This window comes from Grammomys surdaster, unplaced genomic scaffold (assembly GCF_004785775.1).
Source record: "Grammomys surdaster isolate TR1022 unplaced genomic scaffold, NIH_TR_1.0 131, whole genome shotgun sequence".
Taxonomy (NCBI): domain Eukaryota; kingdom Metazoa; phylum Chordata; class Mammalia; order Rodentia; family Muridae; genus Grammomys; species Grammomys surdaster.
In genome coordinates this window covers 8,229,727-8,249,210 of record NW_021604589.1, presented here as the reverse complement: position 1 = coordinate 8,249,210, position 19,484 = coordinate 8,229,727, and the positions used below count along the sequence as shown (strand labels likewise).

Genomic DNA, 19,484 nt, shown 5'->3' with positions numbered 1-19,484 from the left:
TACCATTATTACTTCACTGCTGTTATTCTTAATAATCATGTCAGAACCTTTTTTTTTTTCAAAAAGTTTCACTATTTCCTATATGTATTTTTCTCCAAAATTTTACAGCATTCATTATTTTAATATACCAATTGGCAACTTTGGCTATTGATTTTTCAGTCCCCCCCCCCTTCTTATCAACCAGTGTTAGTATGTTCCTTGGTTTTAGTATCTGTTTTAATAAAGAAAAAGCAGTGTGATTTTTGTTTGTTTTGTTTTTCAATAAATGTGTAGTAGATTTTGTGTTCCCTGTATCATTTGCACTGCTTCTCAACTCAGTCTTGAAGTCCTGAAGTTTTGAGCATATAGTATGAACATTGCTGTGTACTTTTTTACTCAAGGGACATTACTCCCTGTTGCTCTGTGAATTCAGTGACTCCATCTGAACCTTTATGTCCATCCTCTCTGAATGGACTTCCATTGTAATGATGAGAAAAAAAAAGTGATCAGAGCTGAACTATATGATAGGACTGTGGAAGTGGGATGATTGTTACCTAGCACTGTTTCTTCAAAGGGATTTCTAGTTGGTTGGAGGAAGTGTCTTTGGTAGGTGTCAGGCTAGAGAGTGGAAACAGGCATTGGTTTCACTTGTAGAAACTTGTAATGTAGAGGTTCAGATCCCAAAAGATTCCACATGCAGTTGGGGTTGGGGTCATTTCATGGGACAGGTCATTTCAAGAGCAGAGCATTGGAGTTCTACTTACAATTTGAGAGTTTTATAGCTTTAGTTATTTCAGGGTAAAGCCTGCTTCTGTCCTTGGCTGATGAAAGCAGAAGTAGCTTACCCCCATAGTTGGTACTGCAGATGACTCACGGGAAGGCTAGCTTTGGTTTCCAGTTGACATTGAGAGACCAAAGGCTTTATTTGTTTAATATGCTTGGGTGTAGTTGGCATGGGTAATAAATTTGTTAAAGAGAAGTGGCTGGGTTGTCATTGGTATCATCCTTTCCCTCAGTTCAGAATTTCAAGTTTTCAGTTTTTGGAACTAGAATAGCCAAAGAGAAGCAGAGAGACCACAGAGTAGTGCTTAGCTTGGGGCATTATATTTTTTCTGCATTTTAACAAAGCATGCCCCCTGTAAAACATAGGTTCCTACAAATATAACCACATCTATCATAAAAAGATTGAGTATGTTTGTATTGATTTTGTTTAAAGAAATTCATTTCAATGATAGAAAGGGATAAACTAGGTAAGAAAATATTAATGATTATTTCTGGCTCTTAAAGGTAAATATGATAGATAAAAATCAAATATTCAGTAATGTTAGCATTCTGGTCCAGAAAAGCAATTCCAGAAAACAGTCTAGTCTATGGTATCTGAGAAGGCTTCTACAGTGAGATCAGCAGAGAATTGTCAGTCCTTGTACAAGCCACAGGTCTCCAAGACTGTTTTCAAAAGGTGGATCCATGTTTTTGATTTGAAGAGCATTGTTAAGATGTAGTTGAATAATTTTAAAAAGTGATTGTAAGAACAACATCAAATAGGTTTATTGTCTAAAATAAGGAGAATACCAAACAGCATAGAGAAGGAAAGTGAAAAATAGCACCTCTTAGTGTAGCTGCTGTTCTCCTGAGCCCTAGTGTCTTTCTTTTATTTTTAAATTATGTGTACATTTAAATAAATCAGCATATAGTGTATTGCATAACATTATTTGAACAAACTGTGTGTTTGTGATTCTGTTTCTCCTCAGTCTCCTCTATCCCCTCCTTGTAGCTTTCCCCTCCCAGACTCTTTTAGGACTTTCCCACCTCTGTCATCTTATTCAATATGTGCTCACCATAAAAGGGGAAATATAAGATGTATGAGTCCAAATGTATTTTTAGACAGGTAAGAGAAGATACCAATGTCACCTCTGGCTTATGTGTGTCAGCCATAATGGTGCATATGGTAGTCCCAGCATGCAGGAGGATAAGAAACATCTCAAGTTCAAAGAGCCTCTGCCTTAAAAAAAAAAAAAAAAGAAGAAAAGCAAAAAGTAGTACTCAGAAGTCTGTTGCTTTGGTTTTGCTTGTGGTTTTCAATATTAAAGACAATCATGCACAATGTCTATCTGCATGCACATGCTATGGCTTGTCTCTGGAGCACTTAGTGACTTTTCAGCACTCTTCCATAGATGTCCTGGCCTCCTGTGCCTATCACCTCCTCACCCAGGTGTCTCCCTTATTTGCAGCAGTGACCCTGCGGGAAGACAGCGCCAAGAGGTTGGAGAGAAGAGCACGCCGTGTTTCTGCATGCCTGTCAGATTACTCACTTGCCAGTGACAGTGGGGTTTTTGAACCTCTAACCAAAAGGTTAGGAGCTGATCATCTTGTTTCCTTATACCTAAGTACACTTGCCAGAGAATTATTGATATGCACACCAAGAATCCATATGGAAATAATTAGATTCTAGACTTTGTTTATGGCTCCATGTATAGTTTTCTATCTCCTTTAATCTTTGGAAGGTTGGGCCTTAGAAGCCTGTGGAGAAAACAACTCTGGCTTGTATTTGGAGGCTGGCCCCTATTATGTTCTTCTGTAATGGCTTTTCTCCTCCTGGTCCTGACCAGCAGAGCTGAAAAAGAACAACTATGCACAATGCATACAAGGGACCTGCATTCCTAGCAGTGAAGTCTCTCCTTCTCTTTCTTCTTTAGCTACAGGGAGCTCCTTGTGGTCAAAACAAAACAGAGCCTTTGGTAATTAGGTAGTTCATTTTGGTTAACTGTCTTTGTTGTCATTGTATATTTGTATAGTTGTAAATCTTAAGTATCTGTAAAGATATTTTAGTCAGTGCAAATTTTTTTCCTAAAAGTTCAGTTTTTGAAAACTGCCTTTAGTGTGTCACATGAATTTCAAAATATATTTTCTAAGACAAAGCAAAACTCCAGAACAACATAAATAATAATAAAAAAAGACAGCTGTTGCTGTAGTTCATACTTATGATTTTGACATTGTGGAAGCTGAGACAAAAAAATGCCACAAATTTGAGCCAACCTTGAGCTATATAAAGTGAGTTTCAGGCCAACCTGGGCTAAGATAGCAAGACCCTGTCTAAAAATAGAGAGGTAAGTTGCAGAGATGGCTCAGTGGCACATGATGCTCTTGCAGGGGACCTGATGTTCATTCCCAGTACCCACATGGCAGCTCATAGTCATCTGTTCCTCCATTTCCAGAGTTCCAGTGCCCTCTTCTGGCCTCCATGGCCACTATATATGTGTAGTGCACATACTTACACTCAGAAAAACACTTACATACATAAAATAAAAATAGGTCTTTTTTTAAAACCAAGGGAGTGACAAAAAGAGAAAGAAGTTTGTGGACAGGTACTGATGAGATAACCCATGATGGATCCTGGGACCAGCTATGCCTTTTGAGCCTCTTAATGAACATATATACTTGATAAAACTCTTCTCAGTAAGAGACACCCTGAGCATGAAAGACCTTGTACATACCTACAATGATGAAGTCCTTTTTGAATTTACCTACCATTATGTTTAGAAATGAAGATGCTGAAGAGTCTGCTTTTGGAGACACGTATGGAAACAATGAGCCCCAGATCTATGTGGGATATCTGTGAGTATAGAAGCCAACTTCCTGTTCTTTAGGATGCCCTGTGGAATGAGGCCTGGTTGGGTGATATTCTACCAGCTTTGATACTCCCAGTCATGTATTTAGCCTTAAAGATGCCTTGTAGATGCGTTTTCATGGACAGGTGCAGGGGGATAGAGAGACCATATGACCTAGGCATTGATTCCCCATTCTTGTTAGCTCCTGTCTTTCTTTTGCCTCAGATGAGTTGACAAGGGTAGAAGGTAAGAGGGAAAGAGAAACATAACTGCACTTCTGTCTTTCATCACAGATACCACAACTGAGGACTCTTAGCTTAGACTTGGGAGTCAGAAAGGTGGGATACTCAAAGTCTCATCAAACCCAAGATCGTAGGGGCATATTTCCACATTTATACTGGAAGTTGACAGTATTCCCCATAGTACAGATAGCAGGGTCTATTCACTTATCCCCAGAGTGAGTCATCCAATGATCTGTAACAATGGCACTTGAAGCTACAGTTTCAGTAAAAGCAGGTGCCATGATGTTTATACTGGCAACACAGGATTTTTAGGTCTCTATAGTTTTGGTCTGCCCATTCTTGTTATTCTGGTTCTGTTTTCTTAGTTCTCATACTGTTGACTTTTAGAATCAGGTCAATTTTTGCTATGGTGTCACCATCCTATGCACTGTATGATATCCAGTTGTGTCCTTGACACTCTTGTTCCAGTTTTCTTAATAAAAGTTCTTTGATATATTACCAATGTCCTTTAGGGGTAAGATAAGGTAAAATACCCCTCAGACAGTGGCCACTATTAGAGTTGAATCAAAGGGTCATTTCCTCCATGGGGAATTTATAGTCCATAAATTTGAGCTTTATTTTCTAGGCATGATAGTACCAATGAATATCTTCTTGTACATGTGCTGCAACTGAGGAACCTTGCTGGGCTGGTGATGAAGGAAGACTGCAAAATGTAAGTTCCTGATATTGGAGACCTGGAAGTTATATACAGCTAGTCATGTCCTTCCTCTGGCTTTCCTCTGCATGTTTCAGCTCATTGTCTATTCTGCTCAGCAGACTAGAAAGCAGAAAAGTAATTTGGGAGCTCAAATATGCAATAAAAGAGTAGAGAATATCTAAAGTACAAGGGATTTATATATATTTTAAAAGAGCTTAATTAAATGAGACATTTGGTATACTGTGTTGCTGTCAAAGAAGGGCCTATCACTGGCAATATTGAGGACTACCCTGTGATGCTAATGCAAGCCCATTCCACTCTGTGATCCTATGATGTGTATTAAGAAGCCTGAGACTGGATTCAAGGAGTCCTTAGCTAAGGAGAGGAGTAGGAAATGTGAATTGGGACCATTTGTCAGACAACTAGTGCTCTTGTCCTCAGTAGCAGAATTGCTGCCTCTCTGTACTCTGTGACCCTAGGTGAGTGCTCATGGAGGTAACTGCCAATAATGGTCCATTCAAATCTAAGGTAGTTAGCCTCATTATTCCTTGTGAAGTAGCTTTGTAAACATGAGGATCTACATTGGGATTCAGCTCTCCGGGTGATACACACAGCAGTCATCACAAATATTTCAGGCCTCTCAACTATTTGCTAAGTTCCAGGCTAGGGCGCAGAAAGAAAAGAAAACAGACCGTACCTCTCTGAATCCTAGAACTGGGAGGAGAGGGCAGGAGAACTCTTGCTGAAACAGTTTTTCAGCCAAACTTCAAAACCCCAAGTCTTATCTTAGTCAGTCAGGCATGCTCCATCTAATCTACAGAGACACATTAGTCCTTTGGACCTGAAAGGTGGGAACCATATTAGCTCATGCTGCCTACCAGTATGTTTCCTTCCCTCTGTTTCTAGCCATATCCGCGTCTACTTGCCCCCACTGGACTCTGGCACTCACAACACCTATTGCTCCAAGTCTCTGGAATTCCAAGCTCCATTGGTGTTTAATGAAGTGTTTAGAATCCCTGTGCATTCCAGCATGTTGACATTGAAATCACTGCAGTTATATGTGTGTTCAGTGAATCCTCAGCTACAGGAAGAACTGCTGGTATGTGTAGCAGTATGGCCTCTGATCACTCATGGTGCTCTCCTTCCATCATTTTCTTTTTCCCTTCTCCTTGTTTTAGTACTCCATCTTCTATCCCCCTTCCTCTATATTTTCTATGTTCCTAATTTTATCTTTAATTTCTTTCTTATGCTTACTCATTTATGTTTTGTATATGTGTGTGTTTTTGTGTATGCATATATATGTATATATGTGATGGAGGGAGGGATGCATGTAGGGGTGAGGGTGTACATGCTATAGTGCATCATATATGGGTTCTGGCAGTCAAATTTGATATCTTGAAGGACAATATTTACAGAAGAAAACCACTAAAAACTGGTTCTGGCTTTTACTTTTAACACCCATGCAGGGCATTGCTCAGATAAACTTGGCCGACTGTGACAGTTCAAGTGAAATGCAGCTGCGCTGGTATCCTGTGCAGGTCTTTGCCAGCCCTGAGCCACCTAGGCCAAAAGAGCCTGTGCGAGTTATGGAGAGTGCCACACGGGAAACCACGAATGCCACCTCCGGAAAGACGGTACATGACCCTGGCTCAAGGAGCCAATCTTCTATAGCTATTTTCTTTACTTTGAGACTGGCTTTGTTACAGATACTCATTTCTAAGAAGATTTCTTGTAGATTACAAGTCAGCATGAGTTATCAGTGAAGGAGTTTCAAGGGAAGGAATCAGATGGGAACATAGCAATATAGGCGACTACTTCCTGAAAATGAATTTTAATGCAAACATGTTCATGATTACTACTTTTGTACAAATTTGTGGACACAGAGCTATAAGCCCAGGATGAACAGTGTGGTGCTGTGAAAGGTAGAGTCTGTTCCCCTGTGTGGCCAAGAGGTTACACTGGTTCTAAGAAGCATCCTTTCCTCCTTCAGGATGCAGTGACAGTGCTGCTGGCTAGAACCACAGCACAGCTACGAGCTGTGGAGAGAGAACTGGCCGAGGAGCGTGTGAAGCTGGAATATACTGAGGAGGAGATCCTGGAGATGGAGCGTAAGGAAGAACAAGGCGAGGCTGTGTCTGAGAGGTGAGTGCCTAGTCCTCTGCCCTCTTAAGGCTGCATGAAGTGGTAGAACTCAGTACAATATCTTAGGGAGGTGAAGTGAAGTTGCTGCAGATAGACTAGCCTGCCCAGTGCCAGTCAGCATGGCTCTCAGGGGAGTGTTTCTGAATACAAATCAATTTCTTCCTCTTTGCCTCTCTAGAACATGCTAGGTGGTGCTACCATACCATTGCTCAGGTGGGGGATATCTTGGTGATATGAATAAGAGAAATACCCTGACTTCTGTGCCTAGTCCTCTTCCTTTATTTCCAGAATTTCTTTTCAGCACTCCCCTGATCATTTTGATTTATGGAGATGGGCTCTTAGTGCTTAGCCTAAGGTGTCTTAGGATTTCTCTTGCCTTAGCCTTTTGAGTGCTAGGATGATAGGCATATGCCACCATACCTGACTCAAAGTTCCCTTCAGTTTTTTTTTTTTGTTGGGTTGTGTTTGTTTCATTTCTCTTAGGGTAGTGGGAATTAAACCTGTGGCTTTGTACATTCTGGGCAGGCATTCTGCCACTGAGCCATATCCCTGAGCTATAGTCCTGTTGTTGTTGTTGTTAAAACCCACCTTATAGAAATTTAATCAATCTGCATTTACACTATACAACTCACTAGTTTGGGGTATAATTACAGTATGCCATTCTTACCAACGTCAGCTGTGGAGAACTTTCAGTAAACAAAAAGTCCCCCATACATACAAGAAGTCACTCCCATTCCTCCTTCCCTCTTACCACATTCAAACACAAATTCATTTTGTAGACCTGTATCCTTCTGGACACAGTGCTCAATGGAAGCATATAATCACACAACCAAGAAGCATTTCTAGCCACTGCTGCTTGAAGTGGCCTATCAGTGACTCCTTGCCAATAGAGGCCTATGGGAAATGGGTGAATAGTTCAGATGAATGAGCACTTCTGGTGAAGCGGCTTGTCTGATCCTCTAAGTGGGGGGGGGCATTTACATTTGACTCTCTTCCATAGGTTTCCAAAATAAGTATTGTCTTTGTGAATCTTACTGTTTCTTCCCATGATTTTCCCTGAATTTAGTTTAGACAGAAATGTACTTTTGGAGCACCTGGCAGGGGAATAAGGCATGCTGTGTTGTTCATAGTTAGACAGCAAGGTGGGAGGGATTTTCTAATAGAGTTTTTGGTACCTTAAGTGGGTCAGATTGGGTGATAGGGAAAGATAAAACTATTAAATGAAAGGCCTTGAAGTACTGTCTTCCTTAGAAAACAGAAATACTCCTACTTTATGAGAATAGCAGCTGTCTTTAGTCATTGAAATGAAACAGGTTTTCCTTGCTCTTTCTTGTATTCTACTCTGAAAACAGCTATGAGAAGTATCATCTCTGATGATTTTTTCATGGAATGTTTCAATATTTACCTTTAGGAGTTGGCAGGCTGACTCAGTTGATAGTGGCTGTAGCAACTGCACCCAGACCCAATACCCAAACTCCTGTTACATTGGTGTGGACTCTATCCATGGACATGTGGTTACTGGCCAGGCAGATTCTTACAACCGTGAGAAACTTCAACTCCTGCCTCTTAAGGTAAGTAAAAAGTGTCAATAGGGCCTTTGAATATCTAGTACCTGGCCAATCCTAGAAGGAGAAAGGATGTGTCCCCTTACCTATTATGGGAATTGTGAAGGGCAGGATAGATGAGTGGCAAGTGTACTGCAGAAGCTAGAATGATGTCCTCCCATGTAGGAGTAGTACATACACTCACTAATAGCCATGCCTTGTGGGTGCTAGAGGGTGTGGAGTTGTGTGGCATTTGAAGGTAATATATAAATGCTGAACTGTGTAGAATTGCCTAAGATGTGGACTCAGCAGTCCTACAGAAGTGTCTGTTGCCTGTAGATGATAAGAAAATACAGCTCTGACTTTAAAAATGGAATCTTTTACACCATTCTATGGTGATCCCTTCCCATCTTCAGGAACAAATAACTTTTGACCAGTTGACATTGTATCTACATCTCACAAAAATGTTTTTGTTCTAACTATTCAGTATACCAATTTATGCTACCACCATGGTCCCTGAAGCAGCATGTATGAACTTTCCCCCTAGGCAGCTTCTTAGTCTTCAGCTTGTACAGCAGATTAGAGTACTTGCTGTAGACGAGGTCTCCAAGAATTGCTGCGGTTGTATGATTTACAAGCTTGAAAAGTAGCAGCTACCAAAAGAGTGGCTGGGGAGGCTAGATTGATGCCTCCCCCCCACTTTTAACTTTATTTACACTTATATTTTGGAAAGGACAGGGTTGTGAGATGTATAATTGCTATGGGGAATATCATGGCAGTTCTTCAAAGCCTTCTGCTGGCTTACTCTTTTCATCTTACCTCTTAGGAAGATAAGGGAGGAAGATTGCCTCAAGTTCAAGACAAGCATGGACTATATAATGAGTTTCAGGCCAGCTTGGGCTGCATAGCAAGACCCTGTCTATCTCTAAAAATAGAAAAATAGAACTGATAGGAGTAGGGAGGGAGAAAATGAACTAGTTTCAGCAATGCTGCTTATGGGTGGTAGGTATAAAAAGGCAGGTAGAGGAACAGGAAGAAACTCTGAAGAGGAGGTTGTTAACACTAACTGTAAGCTTTGTGCTATGAAGAAGTCAGAGTAACAATAAGCCTACTATCTAGATTGACAAGGAAACCACCACAGAAGACCTTTACCTGGAGGAAGCAATGGGTGTCCGAAAGGAATGGCCTAGCCGCCGTGCCCGCGGCTCTCCTTTTGTCCGCAGTAGCACCATTGTGCGCTCACAGACCTTCTCACCAGGGGCAAGGAGCCAGTATGTTTGCAGAGTGAGTTGAAACTCCTTTACGCCTGTGTACAACATTTTCTTCTTCTTTCTCTTTGCTATGTTCTCATTTTCACTATTTCTGATAAAAATATGTATGTTCTCACAAGCCATACCAATGAATAAATGACCACCGTATATATGAGTGGAGATAAAATGAGCACCAGGCACTCAGCTTGCCACCTGGCTCTGAGCCTGCTGAATTCTGGATTTCCTCTGAATTCTACTTCCTATAGAGTTTCAGTGTTCTATGTTCCCTATCTCATGATCAGGAGGCAGGCCAATTATTTTGAGGAACATCAAGTCAAAATGGGGATTGTCTTGAGTTGGATAGAAATCTATAGGTTGCACTCACCTGTTCTCTTCATCCTCAGAAGTCCCAAAGGTATGAACCTATTTGAATTCTGTAGGCTCTAAGGAATACATTCCAATTTATCTACATGAAAATGTATACCCTTTGAGGAATGATGAAGATTCATAGTCAAATCTCATTGAAAGACTTCACTAAATACTGACACCCAGGTCCTACTCCTAGAGACGTGTCACTGGTCACAGGTGGGACCTGAAAATTAGAACTTTTGGAAATTCTAATGTGCACATGAACCTGAAAACCTATAAGCAGGTGGCTTGGAGGTCCAAAGTACTGTAGTCATTGAAGGGAAGGCAGTGAATTTGAGCTGATCAGACAGTACCAGGGTGATAATATCACTGACCTGAATAGCGAAGTGGTTTTGAAGGGAAAATGATCATGATGCCTATATGGATGGTTGGACATACTCAACTGAATCCCATTCTCATGGTCCCTCTTTAGCCTATGCTCTGGCAGCTCTGCCACCAAGCAGATTCAGATGTTCTTTGACAATAGGAGAGTAGTAGGACAAAGTTTGCTGCTTAGAGGAAGTCTGGCTTCCTCTAAGTTCGGTTGAGCTATGTGCACCAGCATAAAAGACTGCATTTATTAGTAATGGTATTAGAAGCTTTGCTGTTTATGCACATGTTGGTATGACCACAGGGCAAGTAAGCTTCCATGCCACTGTGTTTCCTGAATATCTCCTGTAAACTCGTCTAGAAAATAAGGCTGGGAAGGCAAGACTTGGTTGGGCACTCACACAGACAACCATTGATCCACCACCACATGAAATCCGTAGTGGCTCCCATAAAGAAGTGTTCTTTATTTTCCTCTTTAAAACCACACCTTTCCCTTGACTGGCACAGCAGCGCTTGGTGAATGTTGGCTTGTCCTTTTACCCGGAATGAGTCTCTTTTTCCAAAAAGCCATTTTACTAAAACCAGAAATAAATAGCAAATGTGAATGATTGCTAAACAGTGAAGCATGCTGAAGACAGTACCTGCTTTCATAAGCATCTTACTTAATATCAAAGTGTAGTTGGTATGAATAACACACAGTTATGATTGATTTGATCAGTATAGAAAGTCCATGTGGTTAAGTTGATGAACATGAAAAAAGACTAGGTTGGCGGCTTTGTTTGTTTTGGTTTTGTCTTTTTTCCCTTAAAACTCTTTTGTAGGTTCAAAGACCTGGTAAAAGCTTCATCAGAAAGTTTTAATGTGTTTTAAATGCCCGGGGTGGGGGGGAATCTCATTTGGATTCACAGATACTGAATAAGAAATGTCTAACAAATTGTTTCTGGATATTCTTTTTGGTGCAGCTTTATCGTAGTGACAGTGACAGTTCAACACTGCCCAGGAAGTCCCATTTTATACGAAATACTTTGGAAAGACGAACCCTTCGCTATAAACAGGTTTGTGCTACAGAAACTAATATGGAATCTATAACAGCTTGTGTTTTATTTGTATGTTTTTCTTTATAAAGGTATTATTTTAGGAAATGATTAAGGCCACATTAATTACAAGACTTTATTTCATTATAACTTCTTTAGAAAGTGCAATAGTGTCATAATTCTATTAGCATGTCTTACGATGATTTTATATCATTTGTGATCATTATATTCTTATATGTATTAAATGGATAATTGTTTCTACATGATTTTAATCTTTTCCTTTTAGACAGGAGAGTATATATAGCTTGACAAATTTGGGCTTTTCTTCTATGCTTTATTTTTAATTTTCATTATGATATACGTGTGGGAATATATGTACATGTGAATACAGATGCCTGTGGAGTCCTGAAAATGGTGCCTGATCCCTCAGGGAGGCAGTTAGAGACAGTTGTAAGCCTCCTGTCATGGGTTCTGGGCACCCAACTCAAGTTCTTTACATGGTGCTAACCACTTAACATCTCTGTAGTCTCGACGTGTGAGTTTCTTGACATATGGCATGGTTCTATAGTTTTCACTGCCTTTGCTGGCCAAGTGTGTGTGTGTGTGTGCGCGCACACAAGCGTGCACGCACGCACGCATGCATATATATATATGCTTTCTTAGACCCTAGTCTGCAACTAATCTGGGTACTAATATCACATGGGAATCTTGAATTTTTAAAAAATATCTATTCCAGAAGATGCTTACCCAGAAAAGATAGGGACTTACCTGCTATGTTACAAACTACAACTGTTAAAGCAATATATATGTTCTCTTTTTGATATTGAAGTAGAGATTTAGTCTTGCCAGAATCTGGTGTTTTTAAATATGGATATGGAATAGGTCAGGCTTAGAGAAATACTTGTACCACAGCCATACTGTGGAAGAACCTTCCAGAAGATGGAGCCTGTGTCAGCCCAAGCTGGTTGCATGCTCACTGGTGTCCCTTGCCTGCTTTCTACAGTCTTGCAGGTCGTCCCTGGCCGAGCTGATGGCCCGCACCTCTCTTGACCTGGAGCTGGACCTCCAGGCCTCGAGGACTAGGCAGAGGCAGCTGAATGAGGAGATTGGCACCCTCCGGGAGCTGAGGCAACGTCTGGAAGATGCCCAGCTTCGGGGCCAGACTGACCTCCCACACTGGGTACTCCGAGATGAACGGTTCCGCAGCCTACTGAAGGAAGCGGAGAGGCAGGTAAGAAAGTCAAGGGCCTGCTCTGAACTCCCTCCAGAATTCCGCAGCTATTACTTATCCATGGTTGCCACCCTGATCTCTAGTTATGAGTATTCCTATAATGATATAGTAATAGAACAGACCCTGGCGCTTGTTTTATGTAATTCTCCTCTATGCACTTTTGTAGTGGCACCAGTAGACACTGAAAGGTTCTTCAGGGAGAGTGAAGGGCACCAAGGTCCTCCTTTTCTTGTGTAGAGAATGCCCTGAGGCCACATTCAGCAAGGCCTGGCTCCAGCCACCTCTGTAGAGATTTCCTCTGTGAACACAGATGGGGCATGCCTGCCTTTTGGATTTCTGTGGCTGATAATAAACCTTCTGGACTCCAGGGATCGGAGCGGACTTATTCATTCTTTTTTTTTTAAGTAGTAGTAAAAGTCTTGCTCATCTAATGTTTCTGTCACAGACAAGACAGACCAAACTTGACTACCATCAGGAACAAGTAGCTGAGAAAATGCTGAAGAAGGCTTCCAAAGAGATCTACCAGCTGCGAGGACAGAACCACAAGGAGCCAATCCAAGTACAGACCTTTAGGTAAGTGTGGAGTGCAGATGGACCCTGTGCCCAACATTACTGCTCACTGCGTTCCTATCACCGTGGTACCTGGGTTAATAGAAAAAGTACAGTCATCAGGAATCTACTGAAAATAGCATCTCCTATCACTAGTAGCATTTTGATATTTTCATCTGATGTTTATGTCTTTATACCTTTTAATGCCACCAGTAATCATAATACAGAAGTTGGTTGTTTAAAAATTAAACTATCTCACCCTGTTCTGAAAGATATCTGTACTCTCCCTGAACACCCACGCTCCAGTGTCATCCCATTCCCCACGTCCTGCCTTTTTGTGTTTATAACCCCTGTGTGAATAAGTAAAAATTACGATTTGATTTTTTTTTTAAAAAGTGGGGAAGGTACCTAGTGTTTAAAGTAGATTGATTAAGCTAGCAACTATTGTTCCTACCAAGCTGAAATCATTCTTAGCCAGTAGAAGTGCACCAAGCAAATGTCAGCCAATCGTGTAGTTGCCAAACAAACAGACTGCCAAGTTGGAAAGTCCCTCACCCTGTTACAGCAACCAAGATAAATAAGCAAAACTTGTACCAGCTCAGGACCTTCCACACCTTCCACTGTGCTGTAGAGGTTGGAGGGTCGGAGCTCGAACTTAAATAAAGACTCTTTGCATATGAAAAAAATTAAAATATCTCACAGTGCTACATGCTTTGTTAGCCTATTTGAACATGTTTTATCTATAATTCACCCATTTGTTCTATTTTGTAACCAGATGCTGCTTTCTAAACATTTGCTATAATTGGTAACTGATTTACATACATTCATACATCCTTCTCACATTTCCTTTTAAATTAACTTTCAATTGAAGCCAAATCTACAAACTGCAAAGCATGTGTATCATATAGTTGAGCATCATAGACTTGCTGTCACAAGAATCAAGCATTTAACATCGTCATCATTTACTTTCCTACATTAGAATCACTATTGTATAGATTAGGTCTACCTGCAAAAGCTAGGAAAGCTTTAGGGGGAGAATTAATTGCATTGTTATATCTATAATCTCTGTGGATGTGAAAAAATACAGTAGAATTTAGAAAGCATAAAACTAGTCCATTTAAAACAAACATGTCAATAACATTTGCTGCATCGATAATGTCATGCTGCTACTCCCTGCATTTCGTTTTCAAATACTGTCATCATCTCCAAAGGAAAGTGCCGCATACCCACTTGATGGTCAAGCCTACCCCATCCCTGGGCTCTGCCAATCAGCAGTCTGTATGCCCCCACTCTCTGTATTTCCCTCCTGGATATTTCCTATTAATGGAATCATACAACTTGTAGTTTTCTGTGTCTTCCTCATTGCATTTACCATCATGCTTCTGAAATTAATCCACATTGTAGCATCTATCTGTGTCAATTCTTTTTATTGCTAAATACCACATGTTTGACTTTCACCCTTAATGTTTTGAAATCTTTAATATTCATATCCTTGCCATAATTAACAATAAATAGTATAACACTCTGCCTTCAGTTATGATTTAGAACTTGTTCATTCACATGTATTTCTTAATAAAACAAGTATTTTTTTCTGTACCTACCGTATATAAGTAAGTATTTTAGCCACCATAGATAAGTACACTACAGGACTTCATACAAACAGTTGTCACTGGCAATTTTAATTCAGCTCCTGTCACTGGGGATTGATTCTAGGGCCTTACATAAACTAGACATTTACTGTCCCACTGAGCTGTATCCATAGCCCCTTTAGATCTACTTCTGACATATAATTCTTTCTAATTCTAGGGAGAAGATAGCATTTTTTACAAGACCAAGGATTAACATACCTCCTCTCCCAGCTGATGATGTTTGATGTAGTGCATTGTGCACACGAAGTATTTATCTGCCTGTTTTATTTTCATGAAGTTCTTAGATTAGCTAAATTCGTCTTTAAAATATTTGTGCAAAGCTATTAATATACACATTTTGTAAAAAACATATATCTATACATATATATTTTATAATAGTGACGGCAACAGGGCTTGGTTTTTCCTTGTTGTGAAATCGACATCTCTGAAGACAGGTTATTTTATAAAAGATCAACTATCATGTTAAGAGTGTATAGTTTTTACACTGTTTTATTTGACTTAAAGGCTGGAAGACAGAAACGAAGTGAGTTCAGGCAAATTCACTGTATTGTAATTTATTTATAGTACTTTTTTTCCTTGAAGGAAAATACTGACATTAAGGTATATTTTAAGACTGAAATTTTGTTCTTCAGTATTTGTCATGCAGTAGAATGGAACTTGGGGCCGGTTGTATTTCTAACACCTGAAACGCAAACACTATGTGCTGAGTTTGTCACGTGTATCAGTTTCTCAAAGGTGCATCTACCATGTATATTGTACACTTTCACTCTCTGTGTGTTACGTTAGAATATCAACTGCAGTGGTTCAGTCATACTCTGCAAGCTGTGTATGCGTTGTAGGGCTCAGTGCCTTAGGCACTGACAACTCCTTATTGCTGTGTTGTCATCTAATGCATCTTTCTGTGCTTACCACAAGTCTGAAGCTGGCAACAGAGCCTCCGGCATCCCAGGTTTCATCCTGCCTGTCCACTGGTGACTGGTGGCTGTTCACACTGCTTACATTTGTCAAAGCATGTGCAGCTACCTTTGCCACTTCTGGCTGTCCTGACAGACACGGGGTGGGAGTGCTTTCCTGCTATCCTACTGTTTTATGAAAGAAAGTGAAAAGAATGGATACAGTAGATACTAAAGGCAGAGACATAACCTTTGAAGGTGCTTTTTGTGTGTGGAGAGAAGGGCTGTGGGTAACATGGCTTACCCACCAAGTCATTGCAGGGGAATATTTGAGATAAATCAGAATGCTAACCAATATTCCTCATAGAATCTTAAAACTAGCTCATGAGGGAAAAAAATTGATGGAATAAAAATATGCCATGATTCCTTTAAATGCCAAACAATTTAGTTTGCCTAGCACACATTTATTCTATGTAAATGTGCTTTCCTTTCTACGGCCTTGAATGAATAAATGAAGTAATCACAAGAAATGTAAAAGAAAACAGAACTCTCTTCCTAGATCTTTCTTCCCCTCCTTGGAAATAATCCCTTTTAATCAGGTCTCCTTTCTCATCAGTCTATAACCTCTTCCCTTGTATAACCCACTTTCATTTTTGGATTTATTAAAAAATGAATTTTGTTAAAAGCATTTCATTGACATGTGACCAATCACAGACAACAGAATTTGTCAGTGGTGGTGAGACTGAAACCCTTCTTTCTTACAGTTGTCATCTCTTGCTATGCATTCCTGCTTCTAGCCTTGCTTTTTTGCCCCAACCCCAATTTCCTTTTTGTATGAACCTGCAATAGAGGTAGAGACCCAAGGTACCAAGCCTTAGAGCACTGCCAGTAGCAAGCAGCATTGCTGAGCAGGTCTTTCCCATATGCCTGCAGAATACTGGGACCTTAACCTCCAGCCAGAGCCAACTGTGGCTAACACTGCCTCACAGAGACAGCTCTTCCCAGGCCATTCTTTACCTGGAATGAGGTAGCTTTTCCGCCAACCCAAATTAGGGAGCACCTGAGGAAAACCAACTATGCCACTACAAAAAACCTCTCAGATGTATTTTTCAAAACCTCCCAGGTGTACTTTTCAGAAACATCACTGCCTACCTTATACCAATTTATGTAGGGAGTGTTGTCTTCTTACTCTTGCCCCTATAGGAAACACATGCAGTCCTTGCTTTAGGATGAGTCTGAGGAGGATACCTTTCCATCACAATCTCTCCCTGCCAGCTGACTTTGCAACATATGGAAGGTGAATTGTGTGCAGGTGTGCTGCATTGCATGGACTGTTTGATGCCATAGGAGATGTGGTACCCAACACTCTCACTTGCTTCCTTTTGGCAGCTGCCAACCTCTTAAAATTGCCATGCTGGGAATATATTGCCTACTTCAGACAAATGAAGGTATATGGGAATTAGGGAGCTGGAGGGAGTTTCCATCTGCTGCGTGAGTTTGTGTGTGTGCTTAGCCTGGTGAGAAAGAAAGCCAGTGTCTCTGAGCAGCTCTGGTTATGCAACAACCTGAATTCTGCCACCAGGGTCTCTGAAACAGCACCGTGTGAAAAAGGGAATTTGGTTTTTCGCTTTATCTAATCATTGCCTTGTCGGACTTTGGTGATTATTGCTGAAATAAGTAACCTTCTGTTGTGGGAATAAGTTATAATCAGTATTCATCTCTTTGTTTTGTCACTGTTCTCTCTGATTGTGTAATTGTATCGTTTGAAAGTATTTCTTCTATAAAATTAAACTAACCTGCCTTAAGAACAAATGGAAATGTGTGGTTTGGTTTTTTAAAATGATACATAACTTAAGGAAGACTTTTTTTCCCCCTTTTTTTTTTTTTTTATTGGGGGAATGGGTCTCTAGGGGGTAGGCCTGGGGCCCTCACTGCACAGCTTGTTCATTGGCACTGCCTCCAGAATCCTGTGGCTTCATCACATCTGGAAGCTCTGGAGGGCTGGAGAAGGGCTCAATGCGCAGAGCTTCGAAGGTGTCATCTGCTCGGAAGGCCAGGCCCACTGTGGCTGGGGCCTGTGGCCGTGCTGTCTGACTAGTGAAGCCACACTCGCCCAGAGTTTTTCCATCATCAAGGAGCTGATCGTCCTTGTACAGCCGCTGCTCCTCTGGCGGCCGCTTGAGGATGCCCTCGACGATGCGCTTCAGTTCGAACACGGTGCTCGACTCCTTGGCGTCCGTGAAGATGGTGGTCTTGTGGCGCCGGATCATGAGAAACACGTCCATCCCGGCGGCTGCTTCTGGCTCGACGCGCCGGCGTGGCCGCGCTCCAAGGAAGACTTTTAAATAAGCAAAAATGGTGCTGGAAATGTGGCTCAATGACAGAGTACATGTTTCAAATGTACAAGGATATGGGTTCAGTCTCAACAGCAACAAACAAATAAAATAGAGACATTGTATTAGTCAGGATTCTAGAGAAACCAAAGCTTATAGAATGAATCTACATACATATAGAAAGGAAATTTATTAGAATAGCTTACAGGCTGTGATCTAGCTAGTCCAACAATGACTGCCTATGAATAGAAGTTTCAAGAATCTATTCCACAAGGCCGGATGTCTCAGCTGGTCTTTAGTATGTGCTGGAATCCTGAAGAAGTAAGCTCTAATGCCAGTAAAGGGATGGATTTGCCAGTGCGATCAACAGCAAGCAGAAAAAGAGAGCAGGCTTCTTTTTCAATGTCCTCTATATAGGCTGCCCAAAGAAGGTGTGGCCCAGATTAAAGGTGTGTCTTCCCACCTCAAAGATCCTGAATAGAAGAGGGTCTTTCCACTTCAAAGGGTTTAATTAAGAAAAAAGTCTCCCACAGGTGTGCACACAATCATTTGGGTTTTAGTTAATTCCAGATGTAGTCAAGTTGACAACCAAAATAGCCATCTTGGACATGTTTATTTTAAAATACAAAATAGAGGTATAAGATGAGAGAATAGTACAACAAAATGCACACTTAATACCCACCTGGCTTCCACACAAGCCATTAGAGTTTCTCCAACTCTCAATCTTCTGATTTGGAGCACGTTCCATACACCTTTTTTTTTTCAATTTAAAATATTTCATCATATATTGTTACTAGGAAAAATCATGCATAATGACATTATTATTATTTAGCATCTAATTACTCCTTCAAATTAAAAAATCAAGGTCAACAGTTCTTTTTGACTCTGAATAGAATCCAAATAGAACCAATCCATTCATTAATTTTTATACATATGAGATTTTGTTAATACCTTTCTTGAAATAGAATTCATATAACATAGAATATACTCATTTAAAGCACATGACTCAAGAGGTTTTTTTCATGTTTAGAGTTGTGCAAGTGTTACCATAATTAATTTGGATATTTGATCACTCCCAAAGAAACCTACACACCTATCAGCTGTCACTCTTCATTCTTCCCTCCTAATCTACTTTCCCTATGGATTTGCCACTTAGGTCATTTCATCTGGAGGGACTCATATAATATGCGTCTTTTTTATTTGCCTCCTTTCATACTGTATAAAGCTTAGATTCAGCCACACTGTATTGTCTCTCAGCATTTTATTTTTACAGCTGAGTAATCTTCCATTATGTGGACAGACCATATCTTATCCATCCATTTGTCCCTTGGACATTAGGTTCCTTCCATTTGGAGATGATTATATATAGTGCTGCTGTGAAATTTCATATTCAAGTTTTTATGTAGATATGTTTTCATTTCACCTTGGGTTGTACTGAGAGGGGTTGCTGGGTCATGTGACTCCTTGTGTGCTGGAATAGTTTACAAAGCAGCTACACCATTTTACATCTCCAGCAGGTATGCACCAGGCCTCCAGTGTCTCCTCATTTTGGTCAATACTTATTTTACCATCATAGTGACAGTAAATCCTGAAGG

General features: G+C 40.5%; 2 protein-coding genes across 2 annotated transcripts in view; one reads left to right on the top strand and one right to left on the bottom strand.

The window, feature by feature from the left end:
* Nucleotides 1-17,374, top strand: part of Wwc3 (WWC family member 3) — a 107,318-nt gene extending 89,944 nt beyond the window's left edge. Inside the window, exons 12-23 of the mRNA XM_028761823.1 lie at nucleotides 2,211-2,331; nucleotides 3,520-3,594; nucleotides 4,455-4,541; nucleotides 5,433-5,625; nucleotides 5,993-6,160; nucleotides 6,517-6,668; nucleotides 8,080-8,239; nucleotides 9,332-9,496; nucleotides 11,163-11,255; nucleotides 12,238-12,465; nucleotides 12,911-13,038; nucleotides 14,821-17,374. Coding sequence (XP_028617656.1) covers nucleotides 2,211-2,331; nucleotides 3,520-3,594; nucleotides 4,455-4,541; nucleotides 5,433-5,625; nucleotides 5,993-6,160; nucleotides 6,517-6,668; nucleotides 8,080-8,239; nucleotides 9,332-9,496; nucleotides 11,163-11,255; nucleotides 12,238-12,465; nucleotides 12,911-13,038; nucleotides 14,821-14,887 — 1,637 coding nt within the window. The 3' untranslated portion in view covers nucleotides 14,888-17,374. The remainder of the gene's footprint in view (nucleotides 1-2,210; nucleotides 2,332-3,519; nucleotides 3,595-4,454; nucleotides 4,542-5,432; nucleotides 5,626-5,992; nucleotides 6,161-6,516; nucleotides 6,669-8,079; nucleotides 8,240-9,331; nucleotides 9,497-11,162; nucleotides 11,256-12,237; nucleotides 12,466-12,910; nucleotides 13,039-14,820) is intronic.
* Nucleotides 17,375-17,430: 56 nt separating this feature from the next.
* On the bottom strand, nucleotides 17,431-17,880 carry LOC114616730 (elongin-B). Its single transcript, XM_028762169.1, has one exon. The coding sequence runs from the start codon at nucleotides 17,839-17,841 to the stop codon at nucleotides 17,485-17,487; it is 357 nt and encodes a 118-aa protein (XP_028618002.1). The 5' UTR covers nucleotides 17,842-17,880; the 3' UTR covers nucleotides 17,431-17,484.
* Nucleotides 17,881-19,484: the final 1,604 nt, after the last annotated feature.